Source organism: Hydractinia symbiolongicarpus, chromosome 10 (assembly GCF_029227915.1).
Source record: "Hydractinia symbiolongicarpus strain clone_291-10 chromosome 10, HSymV2.1, whole genome shotgun sequence".
Lineage (NCBI taxonomy): Eukaryota > Metazoa > Cnidaria > Hydrozoa > Anthoathecata > Hydractiniidae > Hydractinia > Hydractinia symbiolongicarpus.
In genome coordinates this window covers 9,184,197-9,208,369 of record NC_079884.1, presented here as the reverse complement: position 1 = coordinate 9,208,369, position 24,173 = coordinate 9,184,197, and the positions used below count along the sequence as shown (strand labels likewise).

General features: G+C 32.7%; 1 protein-coding gene across 3 annotated transcripts; it reads right to left on the bottom strand.

Annotated features, from left to right (window-relative positions):
- Nucleotides 1-8,305: 8,305 nt before the first annotated feature.
- LOC130612286 (LIM homeobox transcription factor 1-beta-like) lies at nt 8,306-17,730 on the bottom strand. Of its 3 annotated transcripts, XM_057433594.1 has the most exons (7): nt 17,538-17,730; nt 17,102-17,315; nt 11,387-11,592; nt 9,808-9,989; nt 9,643-9,720; nt 9,465-9,564; nt 8,306-9,385 (listed from the first exon to the last, which is right to left on the bottom strand). In XM_057433594.1, exons 1-7 carry the CDS (start codon nt 17,596-17,598, stop codon nt 9,018-9,020), a joined length of 1,209 nt encoding a protein of 402 aa, XP_057289577.1. In that variant the 5' UTR covers nt 17,599-17,730; the 3' UTR covers nt 8,306-9,017. The 3 variants fall into 3 exon arrangements, with proteins under 3 accessions (XP_057289577.1, XP_057289579.1, XP_057289578.1); XM_057433596.1 differs by lacking the exons at nt 17,102-17,315; nt 17,538-17,730 and adding an exon at nt 13,592-13,846 and having other exon boundaries at nt 8,307-9,385; XM_057433595.1 differs by lacking the exons at nt 17,102-17,315; nt 17,538-17,730 and adding an exon at nt 11,868-12,637 and having other exon boundaries at nt 8,307-9,385.
- Between the last annotated feature and the right edge of the window lie 6,443 nt (nt 17,731-24,173).

Sequence of the window (24,173 nt, the reverse complement as noted above, 5' to 3'; positions counted from 1 at the left end):
ATGTTACATATATATAAATAATTATTTCTTCACACCTTTTCTCTATTTAATGTAGTATTACTTAATCTTTAGCATGAAGGTAAAAGACTTTACATCATAAACTTTGTTGATAGGGATGTCTAAATTTTAACCGAGGTTGTATACGCCTATTTTTTTTAAAGGAACTGAGTTAAATTTGCGCTCGTATTTAGCATGTTCTAACTTTTCGCAAAATCAGAACCTAAATATTCTTGTAAACAAAATTGCTACTAAGACAATATGTAAATACAAATTCTGACTGAACAATGAATTTTGGGTTGATTTATTGTCATAATTGTGTGAAAAAAATGAACAAAAAAATGACTTACATGATACCTTTAACATAGATGTTTTTTAACATCACATGTAGCTATATTTTCTAACAGATTACAGTAGTTGTAAATTGTTTAACAATTCACAAAACGACAACACAAAATGGCTATTGTTTGAAACCAATTTGAAAAAAGATGTTATATTACAAGCTTAATTTTCAAACGGGAATTCAACAATTTAGATCACTGCCGCATTGTAACTGAAGCAATTTCGTCTGTTCACTTGAAAATTTTTATTCTTTAAATGTTTGTTGAACGTCCATAATTATATATTTTTTATAAGAATATTTTTGCAAGATTATGCTTAAAACTTACAGTAAGGAATAAGTTTTAAACTTCACCAAAAGAGTATAGAAATTAATTTTCTTCAAGTTTTTACAGTTCGTTTAATTCTTTTTCACATGCTTACTCAAAACAGGTGCAATTTTCACATGTAATTGCTAGAATGACACTTATGATATGGCAAAACAAACAAGAATGGAAAAAGCAACATATTACATATTTTAACTACGTGTTAACAAAACAACCTTGTTTATGGAATTAGTTCCTCTACCTCACTCAGACCTCAGAGAAGGTTATTCCAACTTTGCGTTGTATGAGGATAAATTATGACATACACGCTTTTGATAATATAAGAAGTAAGTTTTGTATTTATTACACGTATAGGTTAGTTGATGAGTACCAATTGTTTTTTAAAAAAATTAATCGATATTTTTGTAGGAACATATATCACTGTGGTCAATAATTCTTTCTTAGGACAACTGAAGAACGTCCCAAAAATCTTATGCAGTGTCTTTTATCCTTTCTTCTTAGAACCACAAAATTAGGACATCAGCTGTATCTCCAATACGGTTACAAACGGCGAGTTATAACGTACTTTGGAAGTTTAACATGTCACCTCGAAGACTCGAGTCGACATGTGAAGCGGAGTCATTGTTATGTTCTAATCTGATTTTTACAACACGTATTAATTTAAAGGGGTAAACTTTCGTTCTATTTCCACATAATCTACTGAATAATCTACTACAATTTTTGCGTACCGACAAAACATAAACATTTGCACAGGATTCACTTTTGCGCTAAAATTTGATACGCCAATCTTAACGTCGATGATGTTACTAGATTAGAAAGTTAAGTACATCACAATTTTTTGAATTACCGTCTCCAATTTTTCCGTCTTTTTAAAAAGTAGTACAGACACAATGCCATCCTTTTCAACATCACACCAACTACGCAGGACAGAGTACAGCATTTAAAAGAGCGTAAAATGTTTGGAGCAAGATGGAGCATTAACACTCATCTGGTTTCTTGCCAGAGAGCTGGCAATTAAAATATTTATCTTGAAAAGACATTTTGACATTATGTGTGTTTAGCCAGTATCAATTAAGCTACCCACAGGTGACAAAAATGCAACTACTGCGTAGCGCTGATTTGGGATGCAAGAAAATTAAACCAGATCTGAAAGGTGATGCTTATTTCGTGATACTGTCAACTTATGGTTTTCCACGTATGGAGATGTGGCGGCTTTATTTTTGCATTTTACTGCTAACAACAATTAGTCGTTCAGTGCTAGACTGGTATCGGACAAAAGAAACATTCGTTCATTTCAAAATCTTTATCTACCAGACTATAAGTAGATAATGGCACACATAATGCTATACACCAATTCGACATAACGGCTACCATTTTTATCTGAAGAATTGAGCCGAGTTTAGGGTAAACAAACTGCTAGCTAGCTAGCCGCCAAGTAATGTTATTGTGATCTTAGGTAAGAACTTTGCTAATTGTGGTTACTGTTAAGTGTGCGAGCAAAGAGCATAATAAGCAACCTTAAGGCAAAGAAAATTTTGCTTCCTGTCAACTACCGCCATTGCATGTTTTGTGTTTCTTGTACCAATCGTTACTTAGCTTGGAATGCATAAAGAGAGTTAAACGTGAAATGATTTGTATTGAGCTCTTTAAAGATGGAGAACCAACCTGTAGTTATCCATTTCCATCATCAAAGTTTGGATATGATTTTAAGAAACCTATTCCTCAAAGGGAACAGTTTTGACAGAAGATTTGTGTTGAACGAGCAATCTATTCGCATATTAACCTTTCGCATTTATAAGTATGTTTTGCCTATCACCATACTTCAACATACAGTTCATATTGTTCGAATTCGACGTCATACCTTCTTTTTCCTATCACAACGAAATCGGAATAGTTAAGGTGGGAAAAATTACGCTGATTCCCAAACGATTTTTCTGTGGTCAGAATATCGACCGCGCTTTTTGGAAATCCTTGTTTTGAGCGCAAAAGGGCTACACTTACCCAACAGATTTGTGAAAAAAAGCTTTTTTTACCTCAATATTGTTTTCACCAAATAAAATGTAAACATTTATAATAATACATGTGTACTCACCTCCTTATTTATGTAACAATCTTAACCAAATAATATTTTTAACAAATGTGTGACCATAAATATAACCACCTTTTAATAATTTTTTCTATACCATTCATTATGAGAATGTGTGCACTAGATATTGCACATAGCAAATTAAATACTCAGGATCAAACTGAACCTTTCTATCCAAAAACCAAACAAAATGTAACAAACCAGTAATTCCCATCTGCATTTTAAAATTTGGTAAAATACTGATGATTTTGACTTAGGACAACACGGGCATGAAATGTCTGTCCAGGCTAGCGCCTATTATTGGAAACACCCTGTTTAAAATAAACCACACTTATTAACTTCAACATTTCTATGGTTTTTAAAAAATACACAAAAACTGATTTACTGCCTTAACTTTTATTGATCGTCCATATTTTAATGCTGGAATACTTGAACTGATGAAGCGAGGAACAGAAATCTTTTAAAACAACTGTCAAAACTTTATTTCACTTCATGATGCAGATGCAACACCTTTTTGGTCAGAGCCACTCAGAAGAAAAGTACTCAAGAGGTCCAATACCAGATTTACCGACTGTAAACCTAGTCTGATAATCTTTATGTAAGCTATAGCTATGTACCTCTTCTGTTATTTTAATAACTAGAACGTTTTGCGAGCTGTAAACAACCTAGCTTGTACTTTAACTCGTCTACCTTTTTTACGCGCCTATCCTCTCCATCATTTTATACTTCATGGCTACCTAACGACACTAACTACGTATTTAAATTCTTGTCAAAACGAACTTCGCTTTGTTTTATTTACCCTAAACTCGTCCTAGTCTTCTTTATTTACGCCTTCCGCTCTATGTTGGTGTATTCTGTTAAAAATATGTTTTTGGGAACAATAATCAGAGTTCAACGTTGTGATAATTCATATCTTGCTATGATCTGAAACTTGGATGATTAACCTTTAAGTAGCCACCATCTTTTTCATGGACATATTTAGGAGAATAGACGCCAATTGGTAGGTGGCAGGGAGGACTAGTGCAAATTATTACTAACTTTATGATAAAGATTCATTTCATTAGGATGCCCTAAAATAAAAATAGAAAATAGCTTTTTCCACTACTTCGTGAAATCAAAGAAGATTATTTTGAAAATTGGATGATGAATAGCTTTTAAATTGTGCATTTATCCTTATTATATATCTTAATTGGACAATAATTATCAGGAGAGACATTTAATCCATCCCTGATTATAATTTTTATAATAGGAGATCAAATGACGGTAACATACTTTATATCAGACAGATCTTTCAATAATAGGAATCGCTTTAAAGTCCTAATTTCTTTACCTCCCTAGAAGCATAGAAGTATAATTTATACCTCTATGCCATTTTTGAATGAAATGTCCAAAACCAACCCACACTCTTATATCCTTACACCCCATAGCAGGTTTTGAAGCAATACAAGCCATCTTGAGAAGAACCTCTACTCTCCATAGCGAGTAACTTTGTGAGATTCAGATGGTGTTCTGTATGAAGAGGTTTTACTGTGTTACAAAATGGTATTATCCCAACTTTTCGGGTCAAGATTTAATAGTGAAGTTATTCTTGGCGATAAAAGTGTTTGTGATGAGATAGTCAATTGTTACGTAAAGAAATGGTCACCTTCCTGGTATCATACAAAACATGATAATATATATTTTACAAAACGAATCAACTTTTTGAATCAGGAGTGACATTTTCGAATGGTTTTACTACTATAACGCAGGTGATAAAATATACTCTCTAACGAAAAAAAAAACTATATAATTTATAAAATTTATTTTATGCCATGGGTTAAAGTTTTCAGTATTCTTTGTAATTACTCGCGCAAATCAACACACAAGATGACTTGTGCAACTTTTAAGCCTAATTCCCATAAAGGAACAAATGAAACGTAGAAACTATGTTATTGTGGCCATCAGTTCAGCTTCGATTTTGTTCTCAAGTTGGAATTGCGTTCTTACTTGTGAGAAAGGTGTATGGTGCTGCACCATACACCTTCCTCGCAGTGCTGCACCATACACCTACCTCGCAGTGCTGCACCATACACCTTCCTCGCAGTGCTGCACCATACATCTTCCTCGTAGTGCAGCACCATACACCTACCTCGCAGTGCTGCACCATACACCTACCTCGCAGTGCTGCACCATACATCTTCTCGCAGTGCAGCACCGGTTACTTTTCTCTACTTACATCAAATACTCTGATAAACTGTTGAGTGTCGAAGTTCTGTTATATATTATTATGTAAACCAAAAGTTTGATACAAACTTACATATCAATACATAGCTCTAAAATTCTTTGCTTGTTTATGTTTTGTTAAGGAAAAACAGCAACCTGTACTTTCTTTGCATAATTATAAGGAAAACAACAGTTGACATATTTACAGGTGCAATAATATCATTTTGTTTTACTTAAAACGTCCTTTTTTAAAAAAACCTACCAATATTAAATGGATGACAAATTTTATTTAGCTTCTAACATCATTTTGATTTACCACGGTATACCAGATCTCTTTTGTACATCCATGAGAAAATATACCAGCTATAGATACTTAGATTGAAACAATTTTTAAGTAGAAAGACATGAATTAATCGAATATTGAGAATGTTATTTGTAACGAAATATAAAATATATCACGAAGCTTTTATAAAAGGAATTGTTAATACTTCATAGAATATTTTCATTGTAATGTAACATATGTAAAATTGTAAAATAATTCTCATAATGAACGGCTAAGTTACTTGGATACAAAATTACAAAATTTGATATTCTTTTTTTAAACCGGTTCTTCCCCAAAATTATTTTATAGCTGCTAGAGATGAGTAAGAAGATACTACCACTTTATATATGCTGGGAAAAATGTTTAAAACAATCTTTTACATTCCTCTTGTGCAAAAAAATTGAGAGATTGGACCTGTTAGCGAGAAAAAGCGATAGATTTCGCAGAACTTATTTCAAATATCTGTGTCGGTTGATTTACGATCTCACAGCTCCATAGCTACCTTTTTAATTTGAACTCCTAAAATTCACGCATAAAATATTGAAAAATTCATGCCCTAAAAAGGTTAATAAAACTTCTTGCATGCATTTAATTTCTCTTAAGTAAGAAAAGAACTCCTCCTACCTTGAATATGGAAATCCCCTCGTGAATTCACTTAATCCACACTAAGGTATCAACGTAACTTTTAAAACATTTTAACAGTGTCAAAGCAAAATGCCAAGAATTCCATCTCATAATATCAACCTATCGAAACTTTTGTAAACTTTTTTAAATTGCCGGCAATTACATAAAAATCGATTCTTCGCAAAAGTAAAAGAAATCACGAAAAAAATAAAACCTATTAAAAACTTACTTAAAAGGGTAAGTAAATCGCATCCAAATAAAGAAAATAACTTTTAAAAGTAATAAAAAGCCCCCATTGATTTATAGGGAAGGAACACACACTATGATGTCCTTCAGCAAAACATCATATTTGTATAACCGTAAAGAAAAAATAGAAACAAATTTAAATGCAAAAAAAAGCATGAAACAAACTCGTGAGAAAAGCTAAAACGCTATGTTTCAACAAAAATGTTAAGTTGATAAAAGAGAACAAAGAAAGAGCCACTATAGCGTGCAAATCATATCAACCCTACTAAAGGCTATGTTCCACTCCAGAAAATGTTCCTCCGAACGGAACGGACAGGAACAGAAAAGCTTCTGAGCATGCGTAGACCACGTGATTGGAAAGTTAGAATAGATTTTAATATTTTCTTTGCGTTGTGTGCGGAAACTTTCTTTAAAGGTATTAAAGCGTTTAAAAGACTGTGCACGCAGTTAGCGGCGTTGACGCAAAAGAAAACGACTTGGTACGTCCAATGGTAACCCGCCTAAGAGCGTTGAAACACTTGATTAAGGTGTAAGCCCTTATAAGGCTGTAACAGACCATACAACCTTAAGAAGCCTGTACACGCAGTTGACTGTGTTGTAAGGGCCTGGAGCAAAGGAGCGGCATGGTACGCTGTAGTCGACTAAGACTGGAAAGACAACACTGATGGCAATCTGCCTGAGCACGTGAAACCAAGTGATTTAGGTGTAAGACCCCCGGTCCTATCCCGTGGAAGAGAGAGGGGGGTTGCATAGCTCTGACACTTACTGAGTTTTCATATGTATCTATTGGACACCTGCCTCCCAAATTTTCTGCCTCTCAGAGCCTTAGATATTGGCTACTATTCAAAATTACCCCTCAAATTTCAATGAGATTTTTATAGGTGGTTAAATATACTAACTTCTCATAGGAACACGCTTAGAACTTTAAACTTACACTGTACGTTTTATTAAAAGGAATCGTTCTAGAAAATTTTGAGCAGAATTTTAAGACGTTATTTGGACAATTTTTAGGCTTCTGATGACCTCACAGAAACGTGATTCCATTTGGGAAAAGCATTTGACTGTATAAATAATATTATTTTTATTTTTCGCTGAAGTTTAACCGTATGGTTCAGTACAATCGGCCAATGGATATAAAAACAAAAAGCAAGATAATTGCTGTAATGCATGGGCCCAAACTTCAATGTCAGAACCACTTCTTTTTTTCTTTTCCTTTTAAATTACTTTTAAACAGCACCGTTTTAAATTTTGGAAAGACAACTGAAATAATTTTCTCTGAGCTTGACAAGAACAGGGCTTTTTCTTTTTAGCTCGGTGCGAAAAAGCTTAAGTTGATACTTTTCAGGTCCTGAAAAGCCTTAGGGAGGGGAGGAACGAATTAACCAAAAAAACTTCGTACATTTCTTTACTCGTGTCGCAATTTGAAAAAAGTAGCTACAATCCTAAACATAAATTGTTTTTGTCTATTTCTCAGAATGTTCAAACGGCATCACTTGACCAATACTCGACGGCCGGTAGACGACAGAAGTTTTACTTTTGCAGAGGTGTAGGCCGAGTAACTAACAACGAAAATGCGCTAGCTGCACTTTCCACAATGCCTGCATTATGGAACAATCCGCTGGAGAGCACGGAAGAATTAGAGTTAAGTGCCTAGTTGTTAAATGTTTAAAATATATAAAACTTGAGAAAAAGTTTAGTATTTTATTTATAAATTCGGCGGACTATTGTGTTTTATGGGTACTCAGAATGGGTGCAAAACATTAATGACAATTCAGAAATATTTGGAAAATTATTTCAAAATGTTATTCCTTGGTTGATGCGAGAGATCAGTTCTGAACGCGGTCCAAACTATTCTCTGGCGTATATTATTGTAGGCCAAAGGTTTTTGTCACCCTCTAACAATTTCGTCGCTTTGGGACTGACAACGTTTGGATCAATAAGGTATGTTTGCCGCTTTGTTAAGGTGACCCTAAGCAAGAAGCTCTGCGACGGAAAGCATTATTTTAAAAATCATCCTTCAAAGTTTAATAGAAAATATGAAATTTTACAAGCTCCTGACTTTGTAAAAAATGCGCTGGATCCAAAAAATTCGGATTTTAGTTAATAAATCAAAAGCAAAGGGGGTGGAGAGGTGGTGCGAGGGGGTGACGGCTACTTGAGCAAGATAGGTAATTAAAATCACTTTTCAATTTTATTAACTAATCTTTCTATTTTCAGCAATTTAAACATCAAATTTACATATTTCTAAATAACTCAACTAGCTACCAGCATGGATATACTTTTAGTATATCTACACTACCAGTCAAGTAACAGAAAAATAATTTTTTCTTTACAAGAATAAAATAACACGTAATTTCCCTAAAAGCAAACCAGCCACGTTCGCTTGCTGGTGCAATGATGGCTAAAGTAGGGGGGAGGGAGTTGAAAGAATTTCACCAATGCGTAGAAATTGTGTAATAGGGATATCCATGAACCACGAGTGCACAGTTTTTGTGCTTTTTAGGGCTTTTGCTCTGTACTTCATCTCCTTTAAGATTTTTGGATGTCTCAAATGTTGAAGTAAATCAGACAAGAATCACTAGCCTAAAATAAATAGAACAAAATGGGAACTCTGTTCTAAAAAATAAATTGTGCACCGAATCTACAATTAAACAACAATAACAAAAATAGCTAAATAGCTAAAAAATGGTTTTTTTTGGAACCAAAACAGCTTGCAAAGTTTTTAGCATGGTCATTTTCCAAACCAATCTTTATTACTGCCAAACTTCTTTCACTTTAACATTGAGATGCGAGGAAAACTTGTTTTGACTTTTCCCATAAATAATCTTTCTTTAAAATATATATATTTATATATGTACACAATTAATTCAGCTTATTAGATAAACGAATTCATTAAATGAGGCATTAATTGAAATTGACTTGTCGTCGGCGGCGTAGACGGCGTGTCGTTGGTTACTGACGGTAAATGAAACCCGTTGCCATACGACGTATGAGTATTATTAACATTACTGCTGTTGTCCAACAAACCTGTTTGCAGTCGTGTGTACGGGTTGTATGGGGTTCGTATTGAATAGTCGGTATTATGCTGACTCAGCAGATTATTGTGATTATTATTAAGCGTTTCTGCTTCATAATACGGAGCTGTGTTGGTGAAGTTGCCAAAAGAGAACGGGAATGACGATGTTGATGAAACAGGCAGAGTAAAATTATTGGAACCTTCCGATGATTTTGTGGATCCAGTTGCTATTAAAAAAAATGGTAATGATTATTTTTTGTTTTATTTAACAAAAATAAGAGAGGTTTGTATGAAAGTATTACCCACATTTTGATCTTTTTTTCTTTCCTATTTTTCCTTGATTGTTTGCCTTCCTTATTTTATCTGTATCACCACCTTCTTCGCTTCTTTTTTGTATTTTTTTCAGCTAAACGAAATTAATTTACTTTAGAGAGGTTTGTTCCGCTTTTATGAAGCTTAGACGACATGTAAAAATTTTTGTCACCTTTGCTCTCTGATTTTGAAACCACACTTGCACCACTCGCACGCTTAGTCCTGTTTCATTTGAAAGTTGCTCCCTCACCTAAATCAAAAAGTTGAGAATATATATCTATAAATATTTTCGATTACCTACGATTGGTATAAGCGAGGCATTTTTTGACTTGTTTACCTTTCTGCATGGCTTCGGAGTTACTTCAAAAGCTGCTTTAAAATCTTCTCTTTGCTGCGCTGTGAGAATCGTTCTTGGTCGTTTACAACCGTTCGCCGTGTCGAAATTTTTGTCGTCATATTTTGGACTTTTAGGACTTGTTGTCGACATGCTGTCAATTTCGTCACTGCTAAATACTTCAACTAAAACGTAAGGGATTAAAGTCAAGTATATTTTTTAGACATGGAGGAATTTTGTCGTCCGATCTATTAATCAGAAAAAAATTTCCAGATGTATACCTCTTTTTAATGTATTTGATTAAGAGGCTTACCGTTGCCATAGAGATGAATCCTGACTTTTTAGCAAAACAATATATTTGCTTTCATATAAACAGCAAAATCACAGCTTTATCAGCTTGTAATAGGTTTCGTCACAGTGGTTGATTTTTTTAGAAAGTAGATCATATTTTTTAGACATGCTGTCTGAAATATGTCATTGAATACAAACATAAGAGACATTTGGCTTAATAATTACACTGCGTGCTATCATTTATTTTCTAACATTGTAAAATTACCAGTTAATATTTTCATAGTCCTATCACGGGTCTCTACTAAAATATTTAGTGGGTAAACAACGCATAATAACTCCTATTATTATCGAGGCGTCCTATGGTGTTGATGGTGCAGTCTTATCGCATTTCTGTCGTCTTATCGGGTTAATCGTTTCATCCTATCGTGTTTTTTCGTGTTTGTCGCAATGCAAATTCAGGAATTTCATTGTCTTTTTGTATATACATTTTTTTTAATGAGAAACTAGGTAAAATAACTGTTTTATTATTTATTATAAAATTTAAGAGCTTTTGGAATTCATGACCAGTCATTTGTTAACAACAAATTTTAAAGCAATCAAAAACAATATTCGAAACAGTTTTAACCACTTCGACTAACACAAAATACACATTACCATCAAATTTTACCTAAATTCAAAAACATTTTCCCCACTTATACGAATCAATCAATCAATCAAGGCGATGATTAGCTTAGTCAGAGGCTTTCTTACATCAATACTTCATCAAAAACCCGACTCTGGGCGGGGTGGGGAGGATTATTAAATGAGGGCGCTAATAGGAAGTTATGCAATTTTAAATGGTGTTTTTAGCGTTCGAATGAAAACAAAAGCAAAAACGAAAATAAGAAATGATTGTGTAAGGAAAAAAAGTTTGTGTTTCTTATATTACCGAAAGCGGAAATAAGAATTCTTTAATTGTAGCATAATGATAGCGACCATGGAAAACTTCCCAAACACCGGAATTCCAAAAACCTTATTTGCTTTCAAAACGTATACGATCAAATTTTCATCATTTTGGTTCGATGAAGTTCAGTTCGGTGTGTTATATATGGGTATATGTTCAAGTAAGTACTTTGGAACACATTTTTCTTGTTTAAAAATCGAACGTAGAAGACGGTTAACAAACAACGAAAACAAGTAAATACACGCAAAACAAACAAACCATTGAAGAAGCAAATAAAAAATAAAAAATAAATAAGAAAATAAATACAAAAATAGATAAACATTTGTCGTAGAAGTGGAGCCAACTTACCGTCAGATTTTTGCTCAGCAACATTGAAATCCGCACTGCAGTATAATTTGTCTTCTTTTAAAATAAATTCGTCGCCTCTCTCTAAGCGATCACCACATTCGTCGCATTTAAAACAATTAACATGGTAGACGTTCTCAAGAGCTTTCATAACAAGCTCGTTCGGCGAAATGAGCTCTTGACAACCGCTGCATTTGCAACCATACAACCTAAATGAAAGTAAATGTGGTAGACGGACACATCTTGTCAACAATAATAAAATAAACAACAGCGACAAGGAAAACAACGCAACAATAGCAACAACAACAACGACAAACTAGCATCAACAATGAAAACAAAAACAACAATAACAACAAAAATGATGACGACGACAATAAACAACAAAAACAACAATAACAACAGCAAAAATGACAGCAAAAACAACATCAACAATAACAACAACAATAACAACAACAACAACAAATTTTACACTACAACTTCTTACTCTTCTGATGAGCAGTGAGACAAACGCATCTTCATCACACTCTACTAACAAATACAGTCTGGTTTGTCTTGAAACAGCTCAAACAAACTGATTTACACTTAGTCAATCTGTAAACATTTCTTCTTAAGTCTTAGTTCACACCTAAGTGATAATTTTCTTCGTTTTTTAACTTCTTAATGTGCAAAAAAAACAAGCCACATATAGCATATCTCAATCTTGTATTATCCAAAAACAAATAAACGTCGAGTTTTATTTGACAACACAAAAACAAAAAACGGCGGACGGATATGATGACGGAAGTGATTACCTGCCGTGTTCCGAAAAAGCGCCCTTCATGAAACGTATCAAGTTTTTTCCTGTACTTAAAACTGATGTCTGGATAAATAAATGTTCTATCCTCTTGGGTTTGGTTCATAATAAAAATGGTGTTGTGTCCCTTACAACCCACAAATATATTTGTATCTATATACAACTTCTTTCTCTATCTGTTTCTTTTTGTTTTCTTTCTTTTTTTCAAGTGCCTTTTTATGATAAATTTGCAAACTTCCATTTTTAAATAAAAAGGTTTTTCACAGAGCAAAAAAATTTTGAAGTTGTTTTTTATTTTATTTTATCGTTTTTAAAAAAGATATTTAAAATCTCTGTAAAAAACAAACTGACTGGTGGAAGTTTACGAAACCCTCCCAGTTAAAATGTTATAGCATGTTTACAGAACATTTCATAAACTGATTTAAAAACAATAACAATATAATATTCTTTTCATATGAAATCGGTTAATATGAAACATTCTTGCATTTGATTACCCAAAATTAATCTTGTAAAACCAGGAAAAAGTGGATACTTTAATGATGAAAAAACTTTAAAGAAAAAAAAAACAATAACATTAATAGTTGACTGGTATATTTTTAATAATTATTTCTCTTTTTTTATAAACTGATATAAAAATGAACACCAAAATGGAAACTGACGAATTTTTGTATAATTTTTTGTAGATTTTTTTGAGATTTTTTGTATAAAGTTTTTTATCACCAAAGTATTCACTTTCTCCTGCTTTGAAAATATTACTTTTGGGTAATCTAATGCAAGCAGATTTCCTATAAACCGATTTCATACACGAAAGCATAAAATAAAACAAAGTGTTTGATGCAGCTTTTCTTAGGACTTTCAAATACATGCTCAATCAGACAGACATACCTATTGTCTTAACTAAACTTAATTTAGTTCAGGATCCAATTAGGAAATTTTTTGAAATCAAGAAGGTGGGAGTTAAAACACTTTTGGCGGCAAATAGGATAATTAGAATGAATTCCAAGTTTCGCTTCCTCTTAATCAAGATATGTCATGACATTGCTTTTGTTATAGGCACATAAAATTTGGAAACAGTAAAGATATGCTAAACATAATTTTGCTAAACAACTTGTTATAACCTACGTATGGTTAATTAATAAATATTATGTACTTCTGGCAAAAGAAAAAGTCCCACACGTTATTAATGCAAGTACTGACTTTTTTAACGATCTCTCAGAAAATTTTTTTTTAAAGTTAAGGAAATAATCTGACATAATGTGAAAAAAATTTCAGTTTATAGAAGGAAATTAAACCGAACAATTATTTAGTTTATTTTTTAATGAATTTGAGCCTTAAAAATTATAAGTGTTATTTTTATATAAAAAAAGTGTAATGAAAAAATTCGGTACTTAGTCCTTGCAAGATTGTATCATTACCTGGACTCATGATCCATTCCCTAACACCAACGATTCTTTTGTTAACGCGACTGCTTTACCCAGGAAGGTATGAGCGAATGGCATATCGTGACTCAAAATATCTATCCAGTGAGCTGAGGCAGCTGTGATTGGTTAGTTTTTGTGTACTTAGGGCAACCGAAATTCTTTGTATATAAACAATTCAAGAGGCACATTAGGTATTTGCCCAGATTGACAATTTGTGTGTATTTTTATTGAACTGCGAACAAAAAGTTTTAGTCCTTGAAAGTGTTTAGAAAATTTCTTACCAGGGAAAAGCTCTCTGACTTCCTTGCTTGATTGAATAAAAAATTTTAGATAGATTTTCTTTCTTTTTTTCCTCTTTTTCTTTTTATACATTAAAACAAGAAGTGCAAAAAATAGATGAAAAGAAGTAAAAAGCTGTCAAACGAACATGTTAGATCAGTTGAGAAAAACTAAAAACAAACTCGATCTTCTCTGCTTAGATAAATAGCGGTGTCTAACAAAAGCTGCAATTGAAAAGAAAAACGAATAAATATTATACACTTCTCTACAGCTGAATTAATTGTTGGAAAGATTTTCTTTCAAGCTAGTTTTTAAAAATAGGTAAATAAAAGATCTTTGAAGCGTTGTTCGCTACCGATGTTTGTGTCTGACTGTTGACACAGTAGCAGATCGTAGGTCAACCAACTCAAACTGTTCAATGGCGGTGCGTCAAATACATAGCCAGATACTCGTATCTCTCCGTTGCTTAGCAATGGCAAACTAACAAAATAGATTTAAGCAAGAAAAATCGAGTTTGCTGTACTATTTATCGAGGTAAATGTATTTCCCATCAGGGGTCAAACTAAAAAAATAAAAACGGAATTTTGTTCGAAGATATTTTTTGGTTTCAAACTAACTTCAATATATCTGTTTTATCTATACCATAGATCCTATATTTTTTTCTTCTCCAAACCTTCTACAACTATATTTGGCACAAATTCGAAATTCTTCGATAGAAAGAAGGAGTTATGAGATGCCTTCGTAGAAATGTATAGGTATGGATCTAGACAAGTGAAATAGATTGTTTTTCAAACATCCTTACTGCGACAATAAAAAACAAATTTGTTTACGGAAACGCAAACAAGATGTTAACGGTCACTGGTAGTTGTTTTTCAAGTGGCGAGAAACATTTCCGATTTCGTCGGATAAATTGTGACTACGGCATTTATTAATTCCGTTGCTAATCGGTTGCGGTCAAGTCAATTTGATGCGGTGTTGTCCGGAAAAATAACATCGTTATGCTCATTAGGTGTAAGAGAACCAACGTAGAGAAACTTTATCTCGTAGAAACTTCGATAACTCACTCTTGCAAACACTAACGTTCTCAGGATTAATTAGTATTTAATACAAAACCAATTACACTCTTTTCAATTCGTTTTATACTGACAAACTTGATTATGCAGTTCACCAACGTAAAAAATTCTTAAAGCAGTTATCAGCGCGCACAGACAATACAGCCTCGTAATTGTGGTTTATCTTTTAGACAAGCTCGCAGACGATGAGTAATGCTGATGTCGGCAAAAAAATCATGGAGAAAAAGTTATTAGTGGTTAGTTATAAATAGAAATTTCCGCTTTCAAAAGTTTTAGCGTAACATGTAACCTAAAGAGTATTTAAATACAGGGTTTTCTAAGTACAGTGTTTTAAACAAGAGATAGGTCTTTCTGTATCATGCCAAAACTGTCTAAAGATAAAATGATAACATTGGTTTTCTTATTTCCAAGTTAATCTGACATAGAACTAGATTAAACAACCTCTGCTGATTAGGGTCTAATAAAATTAATTAAATTATATTAAATAATTAAATCGAATTAAGTCCCCAAAACTTAAAACATAAAATATTGTGTTGTTTTTTTTCGTTTGTTTTTCAAGATTGAATTTTGCTGTTTTTTAAACAGCAAATCTATAAATTTCTAGCAGGTCACAAGGAAATCAATTAAACGATTTTTAAATGTTCATAACAACGCATACAATACCAAGTAATTTATTGAAATTAGTATGTAGGAATTAACCAAAGTCGATAATTACTAAATTAATTCGTCACTTTTAGCAGTCAGGCCACGTGCAAAAAACAGTTTGCACTTGACCCACCGTAGAGTTTCATTGACAACTCAGTTTTTCCATCAGTTGGTTGAATTTTAGTTTATTTTGGTATTTTTAATCCGTGATAATATCTTTTTGTCAACCTAATTAGAATTGCGGTTTTAAAACTTTTTGTTTCCACACAGTGTAAACAGGAAAATTCTGCGTTATTTGTGTGGCCCAAAACAAACGTACATATTATTTAGGTTAAAGTTTTATCCTTATATTCACATCGTTTTTTTCTTGTTTGTTTTTCACTAGTTGTTTCAGTTCGTATTACGTGTTTATATACTATAGAATATACAGTGTGTTCTTCACATCTTCTCGTGATCTGTCCCTCTGTTCGTGTTTTACTTGGCTGTATATTTCTTTTCATACTTGGCTTTCCACCTGATTAAATAGACGAGTAGCAATTTTGCATTCAACTTTAATTCGATTTATTAACCGTTCTTACAAAAACTCTGAAAGTTTAGTTTGTTCTAAAAAAGTATTGTTAGCTTCGAGTTGATTTTACAGTCGTATAATATTTACTTGATATTTAAATGTTCCATGTAAACAAAACATGAATATTTACTCAAAATAAAGTGATCGAGAAAGTCACACATGAAAAAGTTTGTGTTTTGTCTTTTATACAAATATTGTCTTGCTTATTGCATGTCTGGTAAAACTGCCCGCTCTCTTTAAAAGAATATACATCTCCATGATAGATTCTTTTTTTAAACACGCACTTTTTCAAAGTTAGGACAAAAACATACATTTCTCGCACGCAAAGCAAATACCACATATTAGCAATGAGAACCATTGGAACCAATAGAAACCATAAACAGCCCCGCCCATTTATCACGTGATTGGTGTGTTTATTATTAAAATAACGCTTTTTAAAACAAGCCCTGTGAAAATAAAATCGTTCAACTTCCACCTGGAAGCAAATAGCTATAAAATGACGGCTTGATTGTTGGAGGATCCTGTTTTTACGTAGAATATGTTATTATTATCATTCGAACATAGGCTTATGATATCAACATGTGAAAGAAAACATAATCTATTTAGGCCATAAAAATAGATGATAAGTGATCTAACTTTTTGACTATTCTTTGAAGATTTTGTTTTTGATGAAAATTTGTTTAATCAGACAGCTTATCTGCATATTGTTCATTTATACTTTTGTTTGTTTGAAAGAAAAAAAACTGTGTTTTATTTTCCGACTGTAGAAATCGTTATACAGCAATCTTCTCAAACATTTGACCGCAAAACATCTGGTACTCTATCTAGTTCAAAATCTCTCATCATGCACTGCTGTAAGATTTTTGATCTAACATCCTATCAAAACATGCCTATCAAATTATTGTTTTTCCCACACTGCAAAAGCGCGAAATAACTCACCGCCTGTAATCATCTTTACAGTAATACTTCTTGTCTTTGGTAAAACAACCACCTATCAATTTTACAGCGCAGATGCAACATTTTAGACAATCCTCGTGCCAGTACTGCTCTCTGATTTTCAACAAGAACTTTTCAGTAATGTGTTTTTCGCATGCGTTGCATATCCGTGGTTTCACGTCCCCATAACCCTTTGAACTTGAATTCTCTTGATTCCCTTTAAAATGTAAGGTGAATAAAAAGCGATAAATGGAAAAGAAAGAGTAAAGAACTTATTTGCGTTACATTCTATATACTTTATATATACCTTAAATATACTTAATATATTTTTCACGCTGTAATGGTGAGCAAGCCTTACTCAGAAAACAGAAAGAACAAAGAGTGGAAAATAACACTTGCAAATAATAAAAACAAACAAAACGTGACGTCAGCATTTTACCTGATGGTTCCATCAAATTTAAAGCAGTTTCTTCTCTTTCCACAACCACTTCACCATTCATAATGACCTTGCTCTTTCCTGATGGTGATTTTTTTCTCTTCAAATTAAAACGTTAAAGGTTAAACAGTTTCTTTTACTTCTAATTACATGTGCATTCATTTCTCGTTCGTTTTTTTTTTGGTACTAATATAAAAATAATTGTAAAGTTGGTTTTGTTTTACTCTACGAAGTGATATACTAGGTAGTGTTGCAATATTCTGCTCAACTTAGGTGTTGCATTTTGCAACAAAAATTATACAATTGTGTTTTATTTATAATAATATTTAACATAGAGTCAACTTAAAGGTCTTTAGAAACTTGAAATTGTCAAAGCTGAAATAGATATAAAAAACAACAACAATAAAACAAAATCTAATTTCTTTGTGCTCTGAAAAACATTACAGAAAATTGTTTCGTGTGTTTTCACCAACTAAATATAGATTCTTTGTTTTCATCACTTTTCAAAAAAAAAAGTTTCCATAAGTATAATAAAAAAGAAGAAACGAAAAGATAGATTATGCAATAAACAGTTCAACTCTGTAACGTTTGTTTGCTAACAACATTAATGTCTGTATCATAACTTTTAGATCAAACAAAAATATAAATAGCTAACAGACACCACATCAACTAACAATTTCGAAACACATTTTCTGCTTCTTGTTTTTCTGCTTGCGGGATGTTAAGCTTCGCCATTGGACTAAACACTATAGGTGGTAATAACATTGATGACATCATAGCCTGATTAAAGAAGGGTGCAGGTAAAAATGTAAGATTTCTGATAGAGCTTTGTAAGTCGTCATCTCTGCACCTCGTCGCTGGATAAAGTATGCAGCACGAGGCTACACGTGGAAAACTATTAATAGCACGAAGATTAATACAACATAATTAAAAAAATCAAAAGATAAATATATATCATTAGAAAATAATCACAACAAAAAAGTCATTAGTCAATAATAAAATAAATGCTTAGAATTAAACTTAAAGAATAGTTGCATAAGAATCCACCCATAGCTGACCCAGTGTGACCCACCCCTAATAAGGAAAACCAACGTTTCATATTTTGGTATTAGATTAGAAATACTCAGCGTTGTATGTATTTTTTTTTTCATGTATTTTTCTTTAAACAGATCTTCAGCAAACAGTTTCATCCAGTTTTTCTCTCCAGTGTGCATTTCTCAAATGACTTTGCACAGACTAAATTGTTCAGTGACATACCACATTGTTTACGTCGATTCACTCTTTGTGGAGATAAATAACCTAACATCACATACCGTTTTTAATTGGATCGATATTTTAATCGCCAGATTAAGAAGTGCATTGTTTCCTGATTCCTGATCGATTAGGCTCGTTATAGACGAGTGCGCTCAATTTAAATAATAAGGATGTGCATTTACATATTTACTTATTTAAGCGACTGCAAACATTCACAAGATGGTACCTGAAGTAATGTAGTTATGTGAACGGCTGAACATCATACAAAATGTTCTTCCAATGACATTTGTTTTTGCATACGCCAATCAAAAAGAAGCAAAATTATCACCATGGTGAGGAAAATAAACAAAAGAATATAATTCACATTCGGATGTCTATCGCTTTGTTCTATTGTCTGAAAACTACAATGTATGATTAACACAAAGTGTTGCCGAAGTAACCTGATACTTTGGTGTATGACTTTTAATCAGATCATGTTACGCGCGAAAAGGCAGATAACAATCTTGGCAAACGTTATTTTTGCGATGAAAAAAAGAAATCTAAAAATGCTAATTAAGAAAATAAAAACATTTTATTACTGGTATTATTGTTTTATTAGATATGCACTGCAACCTCTACAATGTAATACACAAATAATAATGCTACTTCGTAAGGACATATCAACATTCCGTGACTTCACGATGGCACCCTTCTTTGCAGAGAATGAAAAAAATAATCTTAGACAGACGGTATGTAAAACAAATATAAGTAGCTATCAAAAGCAGGAGAATGAACGAATAATTTATGGATAACATTTTATGCAAGCTATCAGCGGGTGACTGATGCGTGATATTTCGTAACATCGTAATTACCAGATCATGACCACGATTAAGTAGGCGTTCTGATACGCAGTAATCGTCATAAAGAGTTTTATTTTACGCTTTGTATGATAACGGTGATAGATTGCGTAGGATTGTCTGACCTCGTCTGTTTGTTTGTCTCACATCAAAACAAATTAAATCAGATTTCTACTGCTTGTTTACTTGTGAGGAATCTGCGTTGATGGTCTTTAATGAAAAAAAACATGTTTAGCGAGATTTGAGTAATTTAATTTTTTGGATAAAACTGAATTAAGTCTTAGTTAATAAAAAATAAAACTCTCCATGACCGATGGCCACCTTCCTTTAACGTGGCGTTCTAAATCTCTTTTTTTCTTACTCGCGCGGATGCCCCACACACGAAACTCTACAAGTTTTTAACAAGTTTAAATATGTGATTATAGAATGTTGCTAAAAAATTAGCTACCAGTCAAAAAAACAAATAATCATTTTTCTGGAAAATAATCTTTTCTTTTCTTCCTGTGAGATCCAAATGCTGTGTTTCCAGGCCAGGTCGTTGACTAACTGCCTAACAATCTGGGCAGAAACAGGCTAAATAAGTCTTACAAGTAGTGAGGAAAGGAGGGCTCACCAAAAAAAAGAAAAAGAAAAGAAAATATTTAGAAATGAAAAAAAAAACACAAAATACATTTTTTTGATAAATTAAAACTGACGATCTTGAAGGCTTGCATGTCTTTTAAACGGCAACCATATATTATTGAAGGCAGCCAAGTGAGAACTTACCTCCCTCTAACAATTTGATTTCATATGAATGTATTTTTTTGAAAAACTTTTATTGGTTTTGAAGATTCCAAATTTAAAGTTTCCATTAAGTATGCAAAAATTATGATATCTCCCTGATGCTGAAAAGCAATTGCTGTTTTTAATGATAATTGCAATGATATTAGATATTAACATTCATTTCATTAAACCCCATATATCACATAAATGGCTAAAAACATATATACGTCATCATATCTTAGTAAAGCCATTTAATACAACACTTCACTTAGATCTGGGAGATGATGTCTGTCATGCATAAAGAAATTCGCTTTCGTTTTTAAATTATTTCTTTGAGTCTATTATGTTATAAAGAGGGCTAAGAATTTAATAAATGCATCTTGAAGGCGTTTATTGATAGCTATTATTATTATTGGAGCTAAAGAAAACATTTTAACCCATTTTCCAATATTTATAATATTAAAAATGTATGGACTACTGTATTTATTCTAAAAAATGCTGGCTAATAATACTTTTTTTCCTGTAAAATAATTTAAGAATGATTAATTACGTACAACTTTGAAAGGAACTGAGAACTGAACTGAAACTAAAATCTTACATATTTCGGCAAGCACCGAACTTTCGTATTGCCCCAACAAATTTAGAAGATATCTTTTTGAATTGCTCTAAATTAGAAGTACAAACCTGTTTTTCGATTTTTCGACCACATCCTACTTTGTTGAACGCTTTCACGTGTCCACGTGATTTAGCTGTCAATTTTCCGAAACGCTCAACCTCGATTAAACGACCTCCTTCAAATTGAAATTTAAGTAACCTCCCGGGCGCTTATATCGATTTTGGAATATTAAGCAGTTTTAAGATATTATATTATTGTATTGAATATTGTTTGAATTTTTTATAGTATGATTTTTATTGTTTACAAAAAGCATCTTGGTCCCCAGTGTGTGTTGCCTATGTCAAAGCCGCTAGCGCTTACTTTACGGCTAAACATGTCAATGTCAAAAAGGCAAAAGCCCCTGGGGACGAGGTTGTACAAAAAACGCATCTCTTGACCCCAACTCTTTATTTTATTTTTATTCATTTATAAATTCATTGAGATGACGAACAAAGTATTTAATTTATAAAACATCCAGTCAAATAACCTTTGCTTGTAATTAAATTGTTCCACCTCCCTCCTACATTTTCTAAACCACTACCACACCCAGCCGTTATTCCACTCCTGTTGTTTTCCTAGAATACACGCCGGCTGTAACGCTCAAGTATGCAGACACTTTTGAAGTTAAAATTAAATTTGATCGATGAACGACATAGTAGGGGAAATCGATGCAAAATATTTGTGACTTAAGCCGTGCAAAAATATAAAGCCTAGCAAGTCCTGGGGACGGGATTGCAATTTGTGCTAAATGCGTGAATCTTCGCATGCTTATTAATAATACTTTACTAAATATTTAAAGCTTTAGTTCCACTCCCCTGCTCAAGGGGACATAGCAACCAGATAAACATAGTTTCCAAAAATGGTAACATTATGCTATTTGTTGTTTTTCTTACTCTTTTCAAAAATAAAACAAAATTATTTACGAAATACTTACAATTTTGACACAAAAAAATGAAGAAAGAGGATGGCCAGCAAAATTTAATCATGAAACTCGTCGTTCACAATTCCAAAACAGCAACAACGAATCTAGTTTATTTCACATTTTCGATACTTCTGGCGTATTTATGATCTTTTTCAAAATTCCAACCCCAGTGGATCGGTTAAAGAAGGATCTTTCAATGATTGGACTAGGAGTATATAGGCCGTCCGTATCTCAACAGGATTTTGACCTTTTTTTTAAAAAAACAAGAAAATTCATCTTTATGAAAAAAATATTCTCTGTATTTATTAAAAATCGAACGAAATTATTAAAATGATCAATTTTACAATTAATGCTTTCGAAAAATCCTTGCAAATTTGCGTTTAACATTATAAAATTAATCGGGATATTTTTTATACATTCTTTTATATCTTGTGGAGAGTTTTTGAACTAGTTTTGTCATCTCAGATGCGATCTTTATTGCTTGTGGCTCACTAATTTTGAGATTTCCTAAAATTTTCCTCCTACAGTTTTCTATTTAAAAAATTTATGTTTGCCCTCTGAATTGGTGAAACTTTAAAACCTCGTAGCTCTGTACCAGTTTATATTATTATACTACATGTACTATTCCAACCTCGACCCCAGGCTCTTTGTCTCTTTTTTTATCTTGCCATTGGATAGATCTGAAGGGAGTCTGAGGCCTAAAATGTTTAGTATAGTATTATTAGTGTTATTAGTGAGTATTCTAAGATTTTTGTCACTGATTTTACCCCACTATATGGTGTGCGTGACAGAATATTTTTAAGTTAGAATAAAAGAAAATTGCTTGGCATTCAGATTTTACATCATTCATATATTAGTTGTTATATCATTTAATACGCATCAGATGTCATTGTATAGATCGTAGTGACTAAGCTGTTGGATTTTACAATATTTCAGTCATTCAAAAAATTCGCAAAAGAAAAAAAAGATCACAAAAAAAACAAAAGCAAACTTAGGGATAGAAACCAATGATCATCTCCCACAATAATTTACCTAGTGTCCATAACGTGCATCTATTTTTTGTTTTTCCATCCTGTTTTCCGCAATCTCAGAAAAAGGTCTGGGATCGAGTTTAAGATTTCCGCCTGTGATTTGCAAGTTTCTGTTTACCTGAAAACCAGCGTTTTCTGTCGAAACTAACTTTTCCTGTTAAGCTTGGTTTCCATTTGGCGTTAAATCGCGTTAAGTTTTTTAATGTTGACCTTAGATTTAATCATATTGAGTATTTAGTAGCGCGAGGAAGTTTCCATTACAAGTAAAATCAACGCTTTTTTAATTCATTACGTTGGTAAAGTGCGTCTAACAACATTTTATGAATTTTTATGAAGCGAAATAAAAAATAGGAAAAAAAAAAAATTGTCGAGATTTTAGGACCGTGCATTTTTTGCACAACGAGGGCAATATGGAGAATCTTCCAGAAGAATTAATATATAATCTTTTAAATATAAACTTTTTTGTCAGCCATTGTGAAAAAAATGTTTGTAGAAATGGCTTTTGCACACATAATATGCTTCATCCTTTAAAATTGTGTTCGCGCGAATTCGTGTAAATACTTTAATTGAAGAAACTTTCGCGAGAGAAACTTTCATTTTCGCGAAAGTTTATCTCGCGAAAATGTGCAAGTTTCTTCATTCGCGAAACTTTATCTCGCGAAAGTTTCCGAATTTCTTCATTCGCGAAAGTTTATCCAAAAAACTTCGCGAATTTTTTTAATTTCGCGAATTTTTTTTCTCGCGAAAGTTTCTCCAATTAAAGTAATAACTCCAAAAGCGCACCTTTTAAACGCAAATTAACATCAGATGGAAACCAAGCTTTAATAAGCTACGACATTTCTCCTTTGTAACGTAGGATATGGAAAAAACCTAACCCTATATTTAACCTTAGACCTTTTTGTCTCCTCTGACATAGCTGACTATTTAAACCAGCTGGAATCTTGAAGACAATTACAGCCTAATACTCACCTCAATTCGATGTAACAAAAACATGGTACCATCGATATAAGTGAGACAAATTTTGGATTAGCAAGAGCAAATCTTTGTAATTTCAGAAATATCGAACAGTATGTGGTCCCATTAAATTTAGTCATCTGATTCGCTTACCTTGAGAGTGCTAATTTCCTTGCAGGGGAGGGGTTAAATGTTAAATTTATATTGGAGTATTGTGTCCCACAC